This window comes from Archocentrus centrarchus, chromosome 13 (genome assembly GCF_007364275.1).
Source record: "Archocentrus centrarchus isolate MPI-CPG fArcCen1 chromosome 13, fArcCen1, whole genome shotgun sequence".
Taxonomy (NCBI): Eukaryota; Metazoa; Chordata; class Actinopteri; order Cichliformes; family Cichlidae; genus Archocentrus; species Archocentrus centrarchus.
Genome location: NC_044358.1, coordinates 24,409,349 through 24,429,380, shown reverse-complemented (window position 1 = coordinate 24,429,380; position 20,032 = coordinate 24,409,349). Strand labels below are relative to the sequence as shown.

The 20,032-nt window shown below is 44.7% G+C and overlaps 1 protein-coding gene across 1 annotated transcript; it reads right to left on the bottom strand.

The window, feature by feature from the left end:
- Nucleotides 1-1,667: 1,667 nt before the first annotated feature.
- Nucleotides 1,668-18,686, bottom strand: LOC115790478 (homeodomain-interacting protein kinase 2-like). Its single transcript, XM_030744284.1, has 16 exons — nt 18,271-18,686; nt 17,946-18,137; nt 17,670-17,851; nt 17,388-17,511; nt 17,163-17,282; nt 16,964-17,050; nt 16,665-16,852; nt 15,848-16,258; nt 4,387-4,564; nt 4,062-4,253; nt 3,786-3,967; nt 3,504-3,627; nt 3,279-3,398; nt 3,080-3,166; nt 2,781-2,968; nt 1,668-2,373 (listed from the first exon to the last, which is right to left on the bottom strand). Exons 1-16 carry the CDS (start codon nt 18,481-18,483, stop codon nt 1,668-1,670), a joined length of 3,294 nt encoding a protein of 1,097 aa, XP_030600144.1. The 5' UTR covers nt 18,484-18,686.
- Between the last annotated feature and the right edge of the window lie 1,346 nt (nt 18,687-20,032).

Sequence of the window (20,032 nt, the reverse complement as noted above, 5' to 3'; positions counted from 1 at the left end):
GTCCTCCACACCTTTCATCCACATCTACTTGCGCACATTCCAGTTGGAGAGCCAGACTCTCCCGTGATGCTCCGAGGCCTCACCCCCGGTACGATAAAACACATCAAACGATAATGCAGAGCTGTCAAAGTCCATCACCGGACGGGCCAAAATTGAAAAAAAAACAAACGGTCTCAGTCGCGGGCTCCACAGGGCTAAAACTAAAGCTAATTAGCAATATGAATTTGAATGGCCAGAAAACAGCAAGGTTTTCCTCAACACAGTAAATAAAATATAAAATTATATTTCTCTTGAAAAATAACATCAGGGAAAATAATATATTTCAAGCTGATGAAACTTTGCATTTTTTTTCGGGTAAAAACTGTGATGTGAATTTCTTCGTGTCAAAGTCGGAAAAACGCTGCATAAAGTGCCCACTGTGTCCAGTTTCCCAGCAAAAAGTGCTGAGAGCTGCAAACACAGCAGTGGAGACCTGGTCTGATTTTTCTTTTTTTGGCAAGATGGAAAGCGGCATAAATTCCCATTTTGCATCTGCACCTCTCACAGGTGCAACTTTACTTGAAAAGCTTTCACTGCTTCATACATGTGCGTAATCCCGCAGTCCGCACATCGCAGGTGAGGAAAAGAGACACAACAATTGTGTTGTGTTATTGTATGTGCAGTTCATGCCATCACGACCAATCATTTGGATGAAGAGGGCAATTTTAGTTGACCAGCATTTCCTTTAGTTGAATACAGCCCTGATTATTCATATTATTCATAGTCATTTAAGTCTTGAATAAACTATTTTAGAAAAAACATTTTTTTTCTTTATGTATTTAACATTTTCATGCAAAATGACAGATAAAGCATCACTGAGTATGTTCCATAGAAAATAGACTCAAATAGACCTTTTGAAAACATCGCTAATGACATCAGCATGATAAATATACTGTATTTTAACAGTGGACGCCTATTCTTCATTTAAACCAAAGGAAAAAAATTAATTAAAAAAATGATGCTTCAATGTTGCACTGTTATGTTATACACTTGAGTATGGAGTACTGAGTACTTGATGGAGCAGTACTTCAAAGCGGAAAAAAAATCTCACACTGTGAAACACTTTGACAATGATGAGGACATAATTTACTTTTAAACTGGTATAATGTTATTCAGTTTCAAATTTAATGTAAAGCCCGTTCACAACAGTCGCCTCAAGGCGCTTTACACTGTAAGGTAAAGACACTACAGTATTTCAGAGAAAACCCCAACAATCAAGTGACCCCCTATGAGCATGCACTTTGCGACAGTGGGAAGGAAAAACTCCCTTTAAGAGGAAGAAACCTCCGGCAGAACCAGGCTCAGGGAGGGGCGGCAATCTGCCGCGACCGGTTGGGGGTGAGAGGAAAGAAAAGAGAGAAGAGAGACAGAGTACAGAGACAAGGAGAGAACACAAACTGTTGGAAAGAGAGGACAAAAGTTAATGACATGCAGCAGTGCAGAAGCATCATGGGATTAGTGCATCATGGTAAGCAGGAAGACTAAGGGATGATTCAGGGTCAACTGTCTAACGCTGTAGATTGACCCTGCATTACGTCGAGTTTCACCTATTAACATATTGCTTTGAATTGCTAACTGAACATTTACTTTAAGAGCGAGATGACTTTTGGAGCATATCATCCACTTTGTCACGACGCTCTTGATTTGTGGGAGGAATTGGATGGCACTCTGCTGCTCCTCCTTCTTGCTTCTCTGCAGCGGTGGTCCTCAGCTGGACTGCATTTTGGATCTCTCTGACGGGTCTGACGGGAAAAGCAGCTCCAACTGCCTTCATCGTGTTTTCTGGCCCTCTTATGCTGTCTGTTGAAAGCAGTTTTCCAATGATCAAGGTTCCTCTTAATCCCTGAGCTGGAACTCTGTGTCCTGTTGTTTGAGCAGGATGGCCCCGGAGAACACTGGAGTTCCCTTTGGTCGTGGTCTGACCTCTCATATTCGGAAGAGGTGGGTATTTTTTCACCCACATCTTTCCAGTCAATCCTCCTCCATTTCACTGGCTGACTGGTGTCCTTTATATCCTCATCAGGGCGCTTTCTTTTAAAGTTTGAGACTGAAACTGTCTGGGCAGTTTCAGAGTGACTGGGCCTGAAGCACTTGGGGCTGCTCTTCTGATCTGAAGGGGGAGGACAGTTTTGTTCTGATGGGCTGGTGGTCTTGGAGGAAGGGGGTCCCACTAGGAATTTGCTCTCAGCTGCAGGGGGAGGAAGCCTCTGTTGGGCAGGTTGTCTGCTCTCAGAGACGGGCTGCTGCAGAGACCCGCTCACTCCTGTCCCACTATCCGAAGACACTGTGCTCTTTTCCTTACAGATGTCCATGTGCTGATAGCAGGACTTTACACTGCAAGACAGTGAACCATTCAATATTGTAAATTATTCACTCATATGCATGAAATATTTTCACATATTTTCTTTCAATTAAAAAGTTGAATCTGGTCCTTATCCAGGATTAAAATGGGGGTAAATACAACCCCAGATGAACTACAAAGCCTGACATTATTCCATGACAAGCGTGTGAAAAACTAAGTACACCCTTATTGTTTACATAGCAGTTAAGAGGGTAATGTTGTGTTACTGTCTACCCAAGGTTGTGTTTACCTAAATTTAAACCTGTTAAGAACAAAGTTAAAGCTTAGAATCGAAAGAGGGTGTACTTCCTTTCTTTTTAACGTATGATCTGTGGGGAAATGTGTTGTACATGGGAGGTTAAGGGAGAACAATCGTTGTAAATAAAAAGCGTTGACTTACTAGGAGCTCAGGTCGTACAAGTACCCTATGTGGTTCATTTTGGCGAAAGAATGGTCCAGCACCTGTTGGGGTGTAATCCGTCTTTCAGGATCAAGCTGAAGCATTTCTTTCACCATTTCAACAAACATCAAGAGATCACACATTTCTGCAGCTTTATCTGTAAATGTCTGAGCCCCGAGTTGCTGGAACTGAAAGATGAAGAAAGCAACAAATGTCAACCAAAAAAAAACTTGAGTGTTTGAGTGACATAAGTTTTTCCCTTTTTTTTTGTACCCACTGTACGGCCAAAGTGTACATACATGTAAGAGGTCATTCAGAGATGTAAAGTTTCTTCCTCTTCTCTCTGTGGGCTTAATCCCTGACTCTTCAAAAAATTGTTCAGGCGTCTGAAAAGATAGGGATATGTTAAACATCGAGGGTTAGAAAAGAAGTAGATTGCAAGTGAGTTCAGAGACTGACATATAGGAATAAGCAGCGCATTGGTGAAGTGGTGGGTACCTTGAGTTTCCAGTTGCTGGTGGTGGAATTGAACTCTTTGTAGAAAAAGCAGGAGGTCTTTAGCCCAGTGTTTAACATTTTTTCTGGTGGGTTCCCTTGGGTTTCTACTATGTAGTTCATCTGTAAATACAGCAAAAAATGTAGTCAAACTGGGAGTCCAGCGCAGACTTTTGTCATATATTTCAGTCAAGCAAAAAGCAGACTCTGGGGCTACTGTTTACTCACCATATCATATTCAGTATAGCCAGGGTACAGCAGGGAACCGAGGTACAGATAGGCAGCAATGTTTCCCAGAGACCAAACGTCTATGGCCTCTGTAAATGGAAGGCCTAGAATAATCTCTGGGGACCTGATTTAGGACAAAGAGCAATGATTGTAATTGTTACATTTGTTGTCAATCTCGATCATTTGGCTAAGTATGATTTATACTACAGCTAACAGAAACCACAGACTCAGGAGGTTTGTGTGATTGTGTGAGTAAGATCAGATTTGAGTCCAGCTACTCACCGATATGGACGGCTCTGAATGTAAGAACCCACTGTCGCAGCTGAGGTCTCACAAGCCAGGCCAAAGTCAATCACTTTAATTCGGTACGGCTCTTGTTGGTGATTGACTAACATCACATTCTGTAATTTGAGGTCTGCGTGTATAATTCCAACAGACTTGAGATGTTTCAGAGCTACTGCCATCTGAAAGGTACCAAAGAAAATGTCATGATTAAATTTGATCAGTTTCCATTTTGAAAGCACTTATTAATATGAAGAATCACAGAGTTAAACATACCTGCACGACGATTGGTCGAATTGCCATTAAACTCAGCGGTTGGAAATGTCTTTCTTGCATGAAGTCATAAAGACTTTTGTCTAGGCACTCAAACTCCAGACATGTACGGCCACTATCTATAAAAGCCCGGTGCCATTCAGTCAAGTTGTGTTCATGGGAGTTATACAGGCTGAGTTTGTATAGGATATCCAGCTGGAAACATAGGTCACAGATGGGTTTAACATTAGTTTGACATTTGTACTGCACAATAAGTATTTCTGCAAAGACAGTTTTCGCATCCACTACACACATCTTTGAAACAGAAATTGTAAGGAGCAGTTTATACCTCTTCCTTTGCCATCCATTCAAAGGCTTCTTTTTTTGTTACTTTGATGGCTACAGTTTTCTTGTCAGCCATCCTGACACATTTTACAACCTTGCCGAAAGTCCCCTCTCCAAGGATAGTTGATACTTGGTAGGTGGAGAATTCAGAGGTGAGCCAGCTTCCAGGGACTAACTTGTCTCTGGCATGTACGTTGGAGCACGTCGAGCATGCCATTACAGGGATAAACACTCAAGGTTTGGTTTATCTTGTAGATAAAATCTCCTATGTTTCGAGAAATACGAGCTTGTTGATCTTTCGTGTTGTAATCCGAAAGTTTGGTGAAACTGTCTTCACTCTAGTTACAGTCTTGAAAACATTCTACATTCCTCTGTCTTCACTCTAGTTACAGTCTTGACAACATTCTACATTCCGTGGCTTTGATCTGTGACTTTATAACATCATAGTTAAAGGTTCTGACTGGATCAGGTAACCCTGAACCTTTCCATAGTTATACTCATAGACATATGGTTATACTGCTATACTGTAGGCCTAGGTTGCTGGGGATTTCCCAGGATGCACTGTGAATGTTTCTTCTTCATTCACCCCTTTTAACTCTGTTTTTTTTTCTTTAATATATTTTATTGAACATTTACTTATTATGCAAAAATAACAAGAGAGAAAAAGGAAAAACCAAACCAAACCAAAAAAAACCCCAGAACAGGCCAGCACAGAACATACGTAAAATAAAGTACACTTAACACTGGTTATGTCTGAAAATAAAATGTGACCCTCCTTTGCAAAGTATATCATTTAACCTCCTGAGACCCTGCGTCCACCTATGGAGACATTACATTTTGGCTTTGCTGCACCTTATATTTCATTGTACTCAAGAGTATTTAATACTTTAAGTCATGTTGTTTTTGTTGTGTTATGCTATAAAATAATCCCTGTGTCCACATCTGAGGACATCTTTTTTTCTCACAAAAAGTATGTAACAACTTCTTGTTCAAAGAGGAAGCTTAGTATATATACACATTTCAGGTCCATCTAATCACAAATATCTGGGAGAAATTGAAAATGCATTGCAAACAGAAGCTCGGGTCTCAGGAGGTTAAATCCTGAGGTAAATAATCCAAAAGGGGTTTCCATATTTTATAAAAGGCACCCAAATTACCCTTTATTAGGGCACTGAGGCGCTCCATTGTGAAGACCCTAAATGTCTCTCTGTACCATTGTGTAACAAAAGGGGGCTGTCCTTGGATCCACAGTAACAGAATGAAAAGTCTTGCCAGATGTAGAAGTTTGCATAGTAACACCATCTGCTCAGGCGTCAGGATCAGGCCATGCACAGACAAACCAAAAAGAAACAACCTAGGATCCATAGGAATAGTTTGATGAAAAATAGAATGGAGTTCTGTGACAACGTTCTTCCAAAACCTGTTTATCGATACACATTGCCAGATACAATGATAGTAGTCGCCCACAACTGTGTTACATTTTAAACAGAGAGGTGAATATTGAGAGTGAAGTTTATGTGTAAACTGCGGAGTACGCTGTAGCCCGTGAAGAATTCTAAATTGGTTCTCCCTGAGTCTATTGCAGATAAATGTTTTTTTTGTATTTGTGAAAAAGCCCTCGACCATATTTCACTGCTAAGCTCAACCCCCAAATCTGTTTCCCAATGAATTTTGGACCTTTCAGTTGTGAGAGGATTTAATATCATTAGTCCCTCCTGATTTCCTAGATTTTTTGTCTTGTTTATTGTTTTTTTTGTTTTTGGCTCATTCCAGTCTGTTCTTCTTTGTGCTCATCTAAATAGTTTTTTTATGTCCGCTGTGTAAGATTTTTTTTTCTCACTCAGCACAAATGTGGGCCTTTTTTCTATAGAGTCAATCCTCTTAGCCTCCAGCCCCCCTGCAACCCTGAAAAGGATATCATAGAGCGCGAGGCAGGGTGCACCCTGGACAGGTTGCCAGCCTGTTGCAGAGCTGACACAGACAACTATTCAGGCTCAAATTCACACCTATGGACAATTTAGAATCACAGATTAACCTAACCCCACTAACTGCATATTGTGGACTGTGGGGGGAAGCTGGAGAGAACCCACACAGCCATGGTGTCATGGCCGGGGAGGAAACGGACGAGGAAGGACTCACATGAAGGACTCCAGAAGCAAACATAACTAAAAAGGGGATTTATTTCAACGGGGAAACACAAATACAAAAACCTTGGAAGGGAGGCACAGGGAGACGAAGGGCAGGCACAGGGAACACAGGAACATGCGGGCACAAAACATCAACGACGCGACAGAGAACAAATGAAAACTGAGGGCTTAAATACACAATGGGTAATCAGGGCAAGAGGAAACAGCAGGGAACAACAGGTGAGGCAAATGAAACTAATTACACAGGGGAAGCAAAGCTAAACACAAAGCACAAGGAAATCACATTGGCAAAATAAAACAGGAAGTGATAAACCAAGGAACACGCAGACAAGTCACAACACTGGGAACATGACAAACATACAGGGAGGACAAACTCAGGAAATAAATTAACACAAAACGCTGGGCCAACGGCCCAGGACATGACAGTACCCCCCCCTCAAAGGCCGGCTCCCGACGGCCAAAACCAGAAACAAAACCAGACCAGGGCGGGAGGCGGGGGACCAGGAGGGAGGGCCCGAAACAAAAACAAAGACAGGGAGCAAAACAGAAATCACAGGGCGTGAACAAAACAAATCAAACCCGGACAGGAAGAAAACAAAAACACAGGACCAGAACAAAAGGCGACGGCACAAGGCCGGAGACAGTCCAACAGGGGGCATCAAAATGAGGCAGAGCAGAGGCAACACAGTCCAAACAAGAACAAAACACGGGGACGAGAAGCAAAAAAAAAAAAAAAAAAACCGGATGAAACAAAAAGCGACGGCACAATGCCGGAGAGCTCCAATGTCCAAAACAGGGGGCCGAAACAAGGAACAGTCCAGGAGCTATGACAAAACAAAAAACAGCAGGGGAAAAAACAGTCCACAGTTCAGGGGAGTCAGTGGGAAATCCAAAAACAAAAAACACAGTTCAGGAGGCCGCAGAGGCCAAGGGGCCACAAAGCAAAATCCCAACGAGGGAGGCCGACCGCGCTCCCAGCGGCGGCGGCGACGAGGACGAGAGGGAATCACTGGAGGCCGACCGCGCTCCCAGCGGCGGCGGCGACGAGGACGAGAGGGAGTCACTGGAGGCCGACCGCGCTCCCAGCGGCGGCGGCGACGAGGACGAGGGGGAGTCACTGGAGGCCGACCGCGCTCCCAGCGGCGGCGGCGACGAGGACGAGGGGGAGTCACTGGAGGCCGACCGCGCTCCCAGCGGCGGCGGCGACGAGGACGAGGGGGAGTCACTGGAGGCCGACCGCGCTCCCAGCGGCGGCGGCGACGAGGACGAGGGGGAGTCACTGGAGGCCGACCGCGCTCCCAGCGGCGGCGGCGACGAGGACGAGGGGGAGTCACTGGAGGCCGACCGCGCTCCCAGCGGCGGCGGCAACGACGAGGGGTCACTGGAGGCCGACCGCGCTCCCAGCGGCGGCGGCAACGATGAGGGGTCACTGGAGGCCGACCGCGGGGCGTGCGGCGGCGGCGACGGGGAGCAGACACTGGAGGCCGACCGCGGGGCATGCGGCGGCGGAGAAGGGCGACCCCGGGCTCTGGTGGGGAACCCTCGGGTGACGTGGAGCGCTCGGACTGAGCGGAGACCCCCATCGGCTCGGACTGAGCGGGACCCCCTGGCTCGGAGTGCTCGGACTGAGCGGGACCCCCTGGCTCGGACTGAGCGGAGACCCCCATCGGCTCGGACTGAGCGGGACCCTCTGGCGCGGAGCGCTCGGACTGAGCGGAGACCCCCATCGGCTCGGACTGAGCGGAGACCCCCATCGGCTCGGACTGAGCGGGGCCCTCTGGCGCGGAGTGCTCGGACTGAGCGGAGACCCCCATCGGCTTGGAGTGAGCTGAGCCCATGGGCTGAACGGGGCCTACATAGTGAGGCACCGGATGCGTAGGCTGGGACCGCGGAACAGGGCACACTGCTGCTTTATTGAGCAGCAGGGGCTGCTCGAGGAATAGCCGAGGTGCAGGGGACTGCGTGGAAGCAGGCCGGGAGACGACTGGCTGCGTGGAAGCAGGCCGGGAGACGACTGGCTGCGTGGAAGCAGGCCGGGAGACGACTGGCTGCGTGGAAGCAGGCCGGGAGACGACTGGCTGCGTGGAAGCAGGCCGGGAGACGACTGGCTGCGTGGAAGCAGGCCGGGAGACGACTGGCTGCGTGGAAGCAGGCCGGGAGACGACTGGCTGCGTGGAAGCAGGCCGGGAGCCAGAGAGAGCGGGCTGTGAGCGAGAGAGATCTGGCTGCGTGGAAACAGACCGAGAGCTAGGGAGATCTGGCTGCGTGGAAACAGACCGAGAGCTAGGGAGATCTGGCTGCGTGGAAACAGACCGAGAGCTAGGGAGATCTGGCTGCGTGGAGACAGACCGAGAGCTAGGGAGATCTGGCTGCGTGGAAACAGACCGAGAGCTCGCTGACACTGGGGCCTGAGAGGGAGCTGACACTACTGGAGCTACAGAAGGAGCAGGAGCTGAGGGAACTGGGACCAAAACCGAAGGAACTAAGACAGGGGCTGAGGGAACTGACTGAGAGGGCACTGAAACAGCTGACACTGGGGACCGAGGAAGAGTTACTGGAGCTGACTGAAGGCGAGGGAGAGCGACTGGAGCTACAGCTGACTGGGAACACTGCGACTGAGGAGGAGCTGGAGCTACAGCTGACTGGGAACACTGCGACTGAGGAGGAGCTGGAGCTACAGCTGACTGGGAACACTGCGACTGAGGAGGAGCTGGAGCTACAGCTGACTGGGAACACTGCGACTGAGGAGGAGCTGGAGCTACAGCTGACTGGGAACACTGCGACTGAGGAGGAGCTGGAGCTACAGCTGACTGGGAACACTGCGACTGAGGAGGAGCTGACACTGGAGGAACTGAGAGAGTGCTAGGGTGAACAGACATTAGGGAAACCGACTGAAGGCTAGAGGGGCCTGAGTACGTCAAAACTGGCCGCGTGGAAGCAGGCCGGGAGACAGAAAGAGCAGACTGCGAGCTAGAGAGAGCAGGAGCTAAGGGCGTTAGAGCTGACTGCGAGGAGACTGACTGCGAGGAGACTGACTGCGAGCTAGGGAGAGGAGCTGACTGCGTGGAAGCAGCCTGAGGCACAGCTGACTGGGGAGACTGAGACACAGCTGACACCGGGCACTGAGAATGCGCTGACACTGGGGACTGAGAATGAGCTGACACTGGGGACTGCTGTAGGTGAAGGGTGGAGGTTAAGAAATCCTGCACTAACCCATGCAGAGAGCCAAATAACCAAGGGTAATCATCGACTAGCCCTTGCAGCTGGGCCGTGAGCTGTTGCTGTTCCTGCTCACATGGGTCAGCCAGAAGGTCCATAACCAGTGAATCCACCCAACAGATAATGGTCTGCTTTGCCACCTCAGGGAGGGGAAAGGCAGGGGGGTGACGGGAATAATTGTCCGCAGGCATAGTAGCGTTGAAGCCAGTGTTACTCACGGAAACGGAGGATTGGGTGTGAAGTGGTGAAGCGGTCCGCGGCGTTATACCGCTCGGGTCTCGGGGTGCCTTCCGCCGTTGCTGCCGGGAACTCCCTCTCCTCCGCGGCTGCCGAGGAAGGGAGGGATCAGCGAAAGGGGAGGCAGGTGAGTGACGATGACGGGGACTGTTCAAAGACGCCGGGCCCCCCAGCGCTAGACGAGTGCCGTCGAAAAAATTGGAGCCGGAGGGGGTTTTGTAATGGTCGCGTCGTTCTGTCATGGCCGGGGAGGAAACGGACGAGGAAGGACTCACATGAAGGACTCCAGAAGCAAACATAACTAAAAAGGGGATTTATTTCAACGGGGAAACACAAACACAAAAACCTTGGAAGGGAGGCACTGGGAGACGAAGGGCAGGCACCGGGAACACAGGAACATGCGGGCACAAAACATCAACGACGCGACAGAGAACAAATGAAAACTGAGGGCTTAAATACACACTGGGTAATCAGGGCAAGAGGAAACAGCAGGGAACAACAGGTGAGGCAAATGAAACTAATTACACAGGGGAAGCAAAGCTAAACACAAAGCACAAGGAAATCACATTGGCAAAATAAAACAGGAAGTGATAAACCAAGGAACACGCAGACAAGTCACAACACTGGGAACATGACAAACATACAGTACAGGGAGGACAAACTCAGGAAATAAATTAACACAAAACGCTGGGCCAACGGCCCAGGACATGACACATGGGGAGAACATGCAAACAGAAAGGCTGGCTGGTGGATTCAAACCAGGACCTTCTTGCTCTGAGGCACCAGTGTTAACCAGTGTTAATCCTCCACCATGCTGCCAGTTAATACAGCCTCTAACAAAATAGATTCATAGAGTAGAATAGCTTGATAGTATATGAAAAAACACTTTCGGTCAGTTGATCCACCTGGAAAAAGCCAGTGGCATTTGGGGTTGCTTATTAATTCCAAACTTTTTCCTTTGAATCTGCCTTTGAGGGTGGCTACCCCAGCAGAGTGATTTGAGCCATGTGACAGCCAGAAATCATTACCCCCATTGATTTTTTTTTTTTGTTGCAGAATTTGAAATCATTTGGGTATGAATGCCATTCCTGTGGTAGATCTGCTTTCATTTCTTTTCAAAATAAAAAGGCTTTCTTCTTTCTCATATCTCATAAACTTCATATTAACAGGTATTGACAATAACTCCATTAGAGTACTAAACTATTACTTGGATCGTCAACAAACAACTCCTATATTAGACCGTGTAAACCTGAGAAGATAAAACTATAAAAGTGCTTTCATTCTGTAACTGTACAGACTTTTTCCTTATGTGTTGCTCCTTAACAGACTACAGCTTTATATTTTTTCAAAGGGAACATCTGAATTTGAATAACAGTAAAAAACTAGTCTATAAAACTGAGAGAGCTGGAATAACACCACTATCAAGGGTTAGCTCCGATCCTTACGGTTACACTGTGGTATATTGCCAAAAATGTTCACTCAGCCAATCAAATCATTGAATTCAGGTGTTCCAATCACTTCCATGGCCACAGGTACATAAACCAAGCACCTAGGCATGCAGACTGCTCCTACAAACATTTGTGAAAGAATGGGTCGCTCTCAGGAGTTCAGTGAATTCCAGCGTGGTACCGTGATAGGATGCCATCTGTATATTCCAGTCATGAAATTTCCTCACTACTAAATATTCCACAGTCAACTGTTAGTGGTATTACAACAACGTGGAAGCGATTGGGGACAACAGCAACTGAGCCATGAAGTGGTAGGCCACGTAAAATCACAGAGCCTAGCACGGGGGGGGAACATGCAAACTCCACATAGTGAGAGATCCAGGCCAAGGTGGAATCAAACCCAGACCTTCTAGATGTCATTCTAGCTGTGAGGGATGTGAGGGTGTGAGGGATCCCGGAGGATGTTCTGTGCCCTCCTCTGGCAGCGGGCATTGAACAATTCCTGGAGGGAGGGCAAGGGACAGCCTGCGATCTTTTGAGCCGTAATAATGACTCTGGAGTGTTTTTCTGTCTGCTGCTGCGCAGATGTTGAACCACACGCACAGATAGTAGGTCAAGATGCTCTCTACAGAGCAATGGTAAAAGGACACCAGCATATTCTGGGCCCACTGCTTTTCTCACTGTATTTACTGCCTCTGGGTTCTATCCTCAGAAAACATGGAATCTCATTTCATTGTTATGCTGACGATTGTCAAATTTATTTGCCCTTGAAGAAGAAGGATATCCATTCCATAAAACATCTCCTGGCATGTCTAGGTGATATCAAAGCTTGGTTGGCCTTGAACTTTTTAAATTTTAATGAAAAGAAAACAGAGGTAATGGTGTTTGGACCCAGTGGCTCCTGTGAGTCCTCCTCTGTTGACCTGGGACCCTTGGAGGTATATTTTAAACCTATTATTACTGATCTTGGTTTTAAGGTGGACAGTGATTTTAAATTGGACAGCCAAATCAGAGCTGTGGTTAAGTCCAGTTTTTATCATTTGAAGCAATTGGCATCAGTAAAAGCATTTCTATCTAGGCAGCATTTTGAAACAGTGATCCATGCTTTTATTTTATCTCGACTGGATTACTGTAATTCACTTTATTTTGGAGTCAGTCAGTCGCTACTCTCACGTCTGCAGCTGGTTCAAAATGCTGCTGCACGACTTTTGATGGGAACTCAAAAGAGAGAGCACATGACCTCTGTCCTGGCCTCACTTCACTGGTTGCCTGTACATTTTAGGATTCATTTTAAGATTCTTATGTTTGTTTTTAAATCTTTGCACAATCTTGCCCCGCCTTACCTCTCTGAGCTTCTTCACCCCTACATACCTTGCCGGTCTCTCAGGTCAGCAGACCAGCTGCTCTTGGAGGTACCAAGATCAAGAAGGAAGCTCAGAGGGGACAGGGCTTTCTCTGTTGTTGGTCCTAAGTTATGGAATGACTTGCCTTTGCAGGTTAGAGCGGCCCCTTCACTGTCCACTTTTAAAGTTCGTCTTAAAACCCATCTTTTTTCCTTGGCTTTTAACTCCAGCGGGATCTAGTTTTAAACTGTTTTTTTTTTTTTTTTTTTTTTTTTAACCTGAAAGAGTTATTAAATTGTTATTTATTTGTGTTTTAATGTACAGCACTTTGTGTCAGCTGTGGTTGTTTTAAAGTGCTTTATAAATAAAGATGGTATGGTATGGTATATTTGGGGTCAAGTGGTTGCTCCTGATGCACTCCCAGGAACCAACCAAACCAAATCTGACCTGAATCCACCCTCCGCTCAATAGTCAGTCCTGCTGCTCACCACGATCGCTGCAGGAGCGTAAACTGAATCATTAAACTGAGCTCGCACTGAAATTATTTACCAGTGACGTGGCTGTTTACGTTTTCATTAACAAATTGTATGAATTTGTGTAACTTAGTTGAAGCGAATCAGTAGAATTCAGTCTCAGGGGGCACAGCGACTTGACTGGAGGGGCCTGAACGGCGAAACCAGTCCATAAGCTGACGCTGCAACCTGTGACCCGCAAACTGCACAGCAGGAGGATTCCTACTGAAAACAAATATATTTTAATCCAGAAAAACTGCATCTAGGTGATCTGTTTCTTAATTCTCATGACAAATGATTTTTTTTTTCTTTTTTTATTCCCACTGAGGTTTCTGGTGTAAATGTCCCATAAACAGCAGGACAAAGGCTGCAGGTTCAAAGCCTCACACAGAGTCAAACATCACGGTCATGTCGAGGATAAGGAAATGAGTTGCTCGAAGCATTTCATCACGACCGGTGTCAGGGCCACTTGCCGAAAGTCATTGAGAGACCTTATGTCTGATTGTTTTAATAAGTCAACGAACCTCTGTTTGTTTTTTGCGTGTATCAACAATCTGATCTGCTTCAAACTTGGCACGTGAGTTGCTGGTGACAGTGTGGGTAGGACAAGCGGTAATCACTCCAGTATTGCACTGCACCTCTGTAATTTTTTTTTATGGATCTAAAATATTAATAATTTTCAGTTTATCATGAGATAATTGTGATACACAGTATAAACGTTGTGGGCTACAGAGCTGCATGTAATGTATGTTTAGTTCACTTTGATCTTATTTCTTTCCTCTTGTGTGAAACCTGTTTATGATAAATCTATAATATAGGTTAACCTGACCAGGACAGCTGAACACTCTGCATGGCATGGAAGTGATGGGCTTCATCAGGTCCTCCACACCTTTCATCCACATCTACTTGCGCACATTCCAGTTGGAGAGCCAGACTCTCCCGTGATGCTCCGAGGCCTCACCCCCGGTACGATAAAACACATCAAACGATAATGCAGAGCTGTCAAAGTCCATCACCGGACGAGCCAAAATTGAAAAAAAAACAAACGGTCTCAGTCGCGGGCTCCACAGGGCTAAAACTAAAGCTAATTAGCAATATGAATTTGAATGGCCAGAAAACAGCAAGGTTTTCCTCAACACAGTAAATAAAATATAAAATTATATTTCTCTTGAAAAATAACATCAGGGAAAATAATATATTTCAAGCTGATGAAACTTTGCATTTTTTTTCGGGTAAAAACGGTGATGTGAATTTCTTCGTGTCAAAGTCAGAAAAACGCTGCATAAAGTGCCCACTGTGTCCAGTTTCCCAGCAAAAAGTACTGAGAGCTGCAAACACAGCAGTGGAGACCTGGTCTGATTTTTCTTTTTTTGGCAAGATGGAAAGCGGCATAAATTCCCATTTTGCATCTGCACCTCTCACAGGTGCAACTTTACTTGAAAAGCTTTCACTGCTTCATACATGTGCGTAATCCCGCAGTCCGCACATCGCAGGCGAGGAAAAGAGACACAACAATTGTGTTGTGTTATTGTATGTGCAGTTCATGCCATCACGACCAATCATTTGGATGAAGAGGGCAATTTTAGTTGACCAGCATTTCCTTTAGTTGAATACAGCCCTGATTATTCATATTATTCATAGTCATTTAAGTCTTGAATAAACTATTTTAGAAAAAACATTTTTTTTCTTTATGTATTTAACATTTTCATGCAAAATGACAGATAAAGCATCACTGAGTATGTTCCATAGAAAATAGACTCAAATACACCTTTTGAAAACATCGCTAATGACATCAGCATGATAAATATACTGTATTTTAACAGTGGACGCCTATTCTTCATTTAAACCAAAGGAAAAAAATTAATTAAAAAAATGATGCTTCAATGTTGCACTGTTATGTTATACACTTGAGTATGGAGTACTGAGTACTTGATGGAGCAGTACTTCAAAGGAGAAAAAAATCTCACACTGTGAAACACTTTGACAATGATGAGGACATAATTTACTTTTAAACTGGTATAACGTTATTCAGTTTCAAATTTAATGTAAAGCCCGTTCACAACAGTCGCCTCAAGGCGCTTTACACTGTAAGGTAAAGACACTACAGTATTTCAGAGAAAACCCCAACAATCAAGTGACCCCCTATGAGCATGCACTTTGCGACAGTGGGAAGGAAAAACTCCCTTTAAGAGGAAGAAACCTCCGGCAGAACCAGGCTCAGGGAGGGGCGGCCATCTGCCGCGACCGGTTGGGGGTGAGAGGAAAGAAAAGAGAGAAGAGAGACAGAGTACAGAGACAAGGAGAGAACACAAACTCCTTCTTGCTTCTCTGCAGCGGTGGTCCTCAGCTGGACTGCATTTTGGATCTCTCTTACGGGTCTGACGGGAAAAGCAGCTCCAACTGCCTTCATCGTGTTTTCTGGCCCTCTTATGCGGTCTGTTGAAAGCAGTTTTCCAATGATCAAGGTTCCTCTTAATCCCTGAGCTGGAACTCTGTGTCCTGTTGTTTGAGCAGGATGGCCCCGGAGAACACTGGAGTTCCCTTTGGTCGTGGTCTGACCTCTCATATTCGGAAGAGGTGGGTATTTTTTCACCCACATCTTTCCAGTCAATCCTCCTCCATTTCACTGGCTGACTGGTGTCCTTTATATACTCATCAGGGCGCTTTCTTTTAAAGTTTGAGACTGAAACTGTCTGGGCAGTTTCAGAGTGACTGGGCCTGAAGCACTTGGGGCTGCTCTTCTGATCTGAAGGGGGAGGACAGTTTTGTTCTGATGGGCTGGTGGTCTTGGAGGAAGGGGGTCCCACTAGGAATTTGCTCTCAGCTGCAGGGGGAGGAAGCCTCTGTTGGGCAGGTTGTCTGCTCTCAGAGACGGGCTGCTGCAGAGACCCGCTCACTCCTGTCCCACTATCCGAAGACACTGTGCTCTTTTCCTTACAGATGTCCATGTGCTGATAGCAGGACTTTACACTGCAAGACAGTGAACCATTCAATATTGTAAATTGTTCACTCATATGCATGAAATATTTTCACATATTTTCTTTCAATTAAAAAGTTGAATCTGGTCCTTATCCAGGATTAAAATGGGGTAAATACAACCCCAGATGAACTACAAAGCCTGACATTATTCCATGACAAGCGTGTGAAAAACTAAGTACACCCTTATTGTTTACATAGCAGTTAAGAGGGTAATGTTGTGTTACTGTCTACCCAAGGTTGTGTTTACCTAAATTTAAACCTGTTAAGAACAAAGTTAAAGCTTCGAATCGAAAGAGGGTGTACTTCCTTTCTTTTTAACGTATGATCTGTGGGGAAATGTGTTGTACATGGGAGGTTAAGGGAGAACAATCGTTGTAAATAAAAAGCGTTGACTTACTAGGAGCTCAGGTCGTACAAGTACCCTATGTGGTTCATTTTGGCGAAAGAATGGTCCAGCACCTGTTGGGGTGTAATCCGTCTTTCAGGATCAAGCTGAAGCATTTCTTTCACCATTTCAACAAACATCAAGAGATCACACATTTCTGCAGCTTTATCTGTAAATGTCTGAGCCCCGAGTTGCTGGAACTGAAAGATGAAGAAAGCAACAAATGTCAACCAAAAAAAACTTGAGTGTTTGAGTGACATAAGTTTTTCCCTTTTTTTTTTGTACCCACTGTACGGCCAAAGTGTACATACATGTAAGAGGTCATTCAGAGATGTAAAGTTTCTTCCTCTTCTCTCTGTGGGCTTAATCCCTGACTCTTCAAAAAATTGTTCAGGCGTCTGAAAAGATAGGGATATGTTAAAAATCGAGGGTTAGAAAAGAAGTAGATTGCAAGTGAGTTCAGAGACTGACATATAGGAATAAGCAGCGCATTGGTGAAGTGGTGGGTACCTTGAGTTTCCAGTTGCTGGTGGTGGAATTGAACTCTTTGTAGAAAAAGCAGGAGGTCTTTAGCCCAGAGTTTAACATTTTTTCTGGTGGGTTCCCTTGGGTTTCTACTATGTAGTTCATCTGTAAATACAGCAAAAAATGTAGTCAAACTGGGAGTCCAGCGCAGACTTTTGTCATATATTTCAGTCAAGCAAAAAGCAGACTCTGGGGCTACTGTTTACTCACCATATCATATTCAGTATAGCCAGGGTACAGCAGGGAACCGAGGTACAGATAGGCAGCAATGTTTCCCAGAGACCAAACGTCTATGGCCTCTGTAAATGGAAGGCCTAGAATAATCTCTGGGGACCTGATTTAGGACAAAGAGCAATGATTGTAATTGTTACATTTGTTGTCAATCTCGATCATTTGGCTAAGTATGATTTATACTACAGCTAACAGAAACCACAGACTCAGGAGGTTTGTGTGATTGTGTGAGTAAGATCAGATTTGAGTCCAGCTACTCACCGATATGGACGGCTCTGAATGTAAGAACCCACTGTCGCAGCTGAGGTCTCACAAGCCAGGCCAAAGTCAATCACTTTAATTCGGTACGGCTCTTGTTGGTGATTGACTAACATCACATTCTGTAATTTGAGGTCTGCGTGTATAATTCCAACAGACTTGAGATGTTTCAGAGCTACTGCCATCTGAAAGGTACCAAAGAAAATGTCATGATTAAATTTGATCAGTTTCCATTTTGAAAGCACTTATTAATATGAAGAATCACAGAGTTAAACATACCTGCACGACGATTGGTCGAATTGCCATTAAACTCAGCGGTTGGAAATGTCTTTCTTGCATGAAGTCAAAAAGACTTTTGTCTAGACACTCAAACTCCAGACATGTACGGCCACTATCTATAAAAGCCCGGTGCCATTCAGTCAAGTTGTGTTCATGGGAGTTATACAGGCTGAGTTTGTATAGGATATCCAGCTGGAAACATAGGTCACAGATGGGTTTAACATTAGTTTGACATTTGTACTGCACAATAAGTATTTCTGCAAATACAGTTTTCACATCCACTACACACATCTTTGAAACAGAAATTGTAAGGAGCAGTTTATACCTCTTCCTTTGCCATCCATTCAAAGGCTTCTTTTTTTGTTACTTTGATGGCTACAGTTTTCTTGTCAGCCATCCTGACACATTTTACAACCTTGCCGAAAGTCCCCTCTCCAAGGATAGTTGATACTTGGTAGGTGGAGAATTCAGAGGTGAGCCAGCTTCCAGGGACTAACTTGTCTCTGGCATGTACGTTGGAGCACATGACTGATGCCATTACAGGGATAAACACTCAAGGTTTGGTTTATCTTGTAGATAAAATCTCCTATGTTTCGAGAAATACGAGCTTGTTGATCTTTCGTGTTGTAATCCGAAAGTTTGGTGAAACTGTCTTCACTCTAGTTACAGTCTTGAAAACATTCTACATTCCTCTGTCTTCACTCTAGTTACAGTCTTGACAACATTCTACATTCCGTGGCTTTGATCTGTGACTTTATAACATCATAGTTAAAGGTTCTGACTGGATCAGGTAACCCTGAACCTTTCCATAGTTATACTCATAGACATATGGTTATACTGCTATACTGTAGGCCTAGGTTGCTGGGGATTTCCCAGGATTCACTGTGAATGTTTCTTCTTCATTCACCCCTTTTAACTCTGTTTTTTTTTCTTTAATATATTTTATTGAACATTTACTTATTATGCAAAAATAACAAGAGAGAAAAAGGAAAAACCAAACCAAACCAAAAAAAACCCCAGAACAGGCCAGCACAGAACATACGTAAAATAAAGTACACTTAACACTGGTTATGTCTGAAAATAAAATGTGACCCTCCTTTGCAAAGTATATCATTTAACCTCCTGAGACCCTGCGTCCACCTATGGAGACATTACATTTTGGCTTTGCTGCACCTTATATTTCATTGTACTCAAGAGTATTTAATACTTTAAGTCATGTTGTTTTTGTTGTGTTATGCTATAAAATAATCCCTGTGTCCACATCTGAGGACATCTTTTTTTCTCACAAAAAGTATGTAACAACTTCTTGTTCAAAGAGGAAGCTTAGTATATATACATTTCAGGTCCATCTAATCACAAATATCTGGGAGAAATTGAAAATGCATTGCAAACAGAAGCTCGGGTCTCAGGAGGTTAAATCCTGAGGTAAATAATCCAAAAGGGGTTTCCATATTTTATAAAAGGCACCCAAATTACCCTTTATTAGGGCACTGAGGCGCTCCATTGTGAAGACCCTAAATGTCTCACTGTACCATTGTGTAACAAAAGGGGGCTGTCCTTGGATCCATGGTAACAGAATGAAACGTCTTGCCAGATGTAGAAGTTTGCATAGTAACATCATCTGCTCAGGCGTCAGGATCAGGCCATGCACAGACAAACCAAAAAGAAACAACCTAGGATCCATAGGAATAGTTTGATGAAAAATAGAATGGAGTTCTGTGACAACGTTCTTCCAAAACCTGTTTATCGATACACATTGCCAGATACAATGATAGTAGTCGCCCACAACTGTGTTACATTTTAAACAGAGAGGTGAATATTGAGAGTGAAGTTTATGTGTAAACTGCGGAGTACGCTGTAGCCCGTGAAGAATTCTAAATTGGTTCTCCCTGAGTCTATTGCAGATAAATGTTTTTTTTGTATTTGTGAAAAAGCCCTCGACCATATTTCACTGCTAAGCTCAACCCCCAAATCTGTTTCCCAATGAATTTTGGACCTTTCAGTTGTGAGAGGATTTAATATCATTAGTCCTTCCTGATTTCCTAGATTTTTTGTCTTGTTTTTTGTTTTTTTGTTTTTGGCTCATT

Excerpts from the sequence above, each read along its gene's own strand:
- LOC115790478 (XM_030744284.1), bottom strand. The coding sequence starts at position 18,483 with ATGGCATCAGTCATGTGCTCCAACGTACATGCCAGAGACAAGTTAGTC. Across the intron at positions 17,512-17,669 it reads ATTCAGAGCCGTCCATATCG|GTCCCCAGAGATTATTCTAG; the intron begins GTGAGTAGCTGG and ends GTCCTAAATCAG. Across the intron at positions 17,051-17,162 it reads CCAGCAACTGGAAACTCAAG|ACGCCTGAACAATTTTTTGA; the intron begins GTACCCACCACT and ends CTATCTTTTCAG.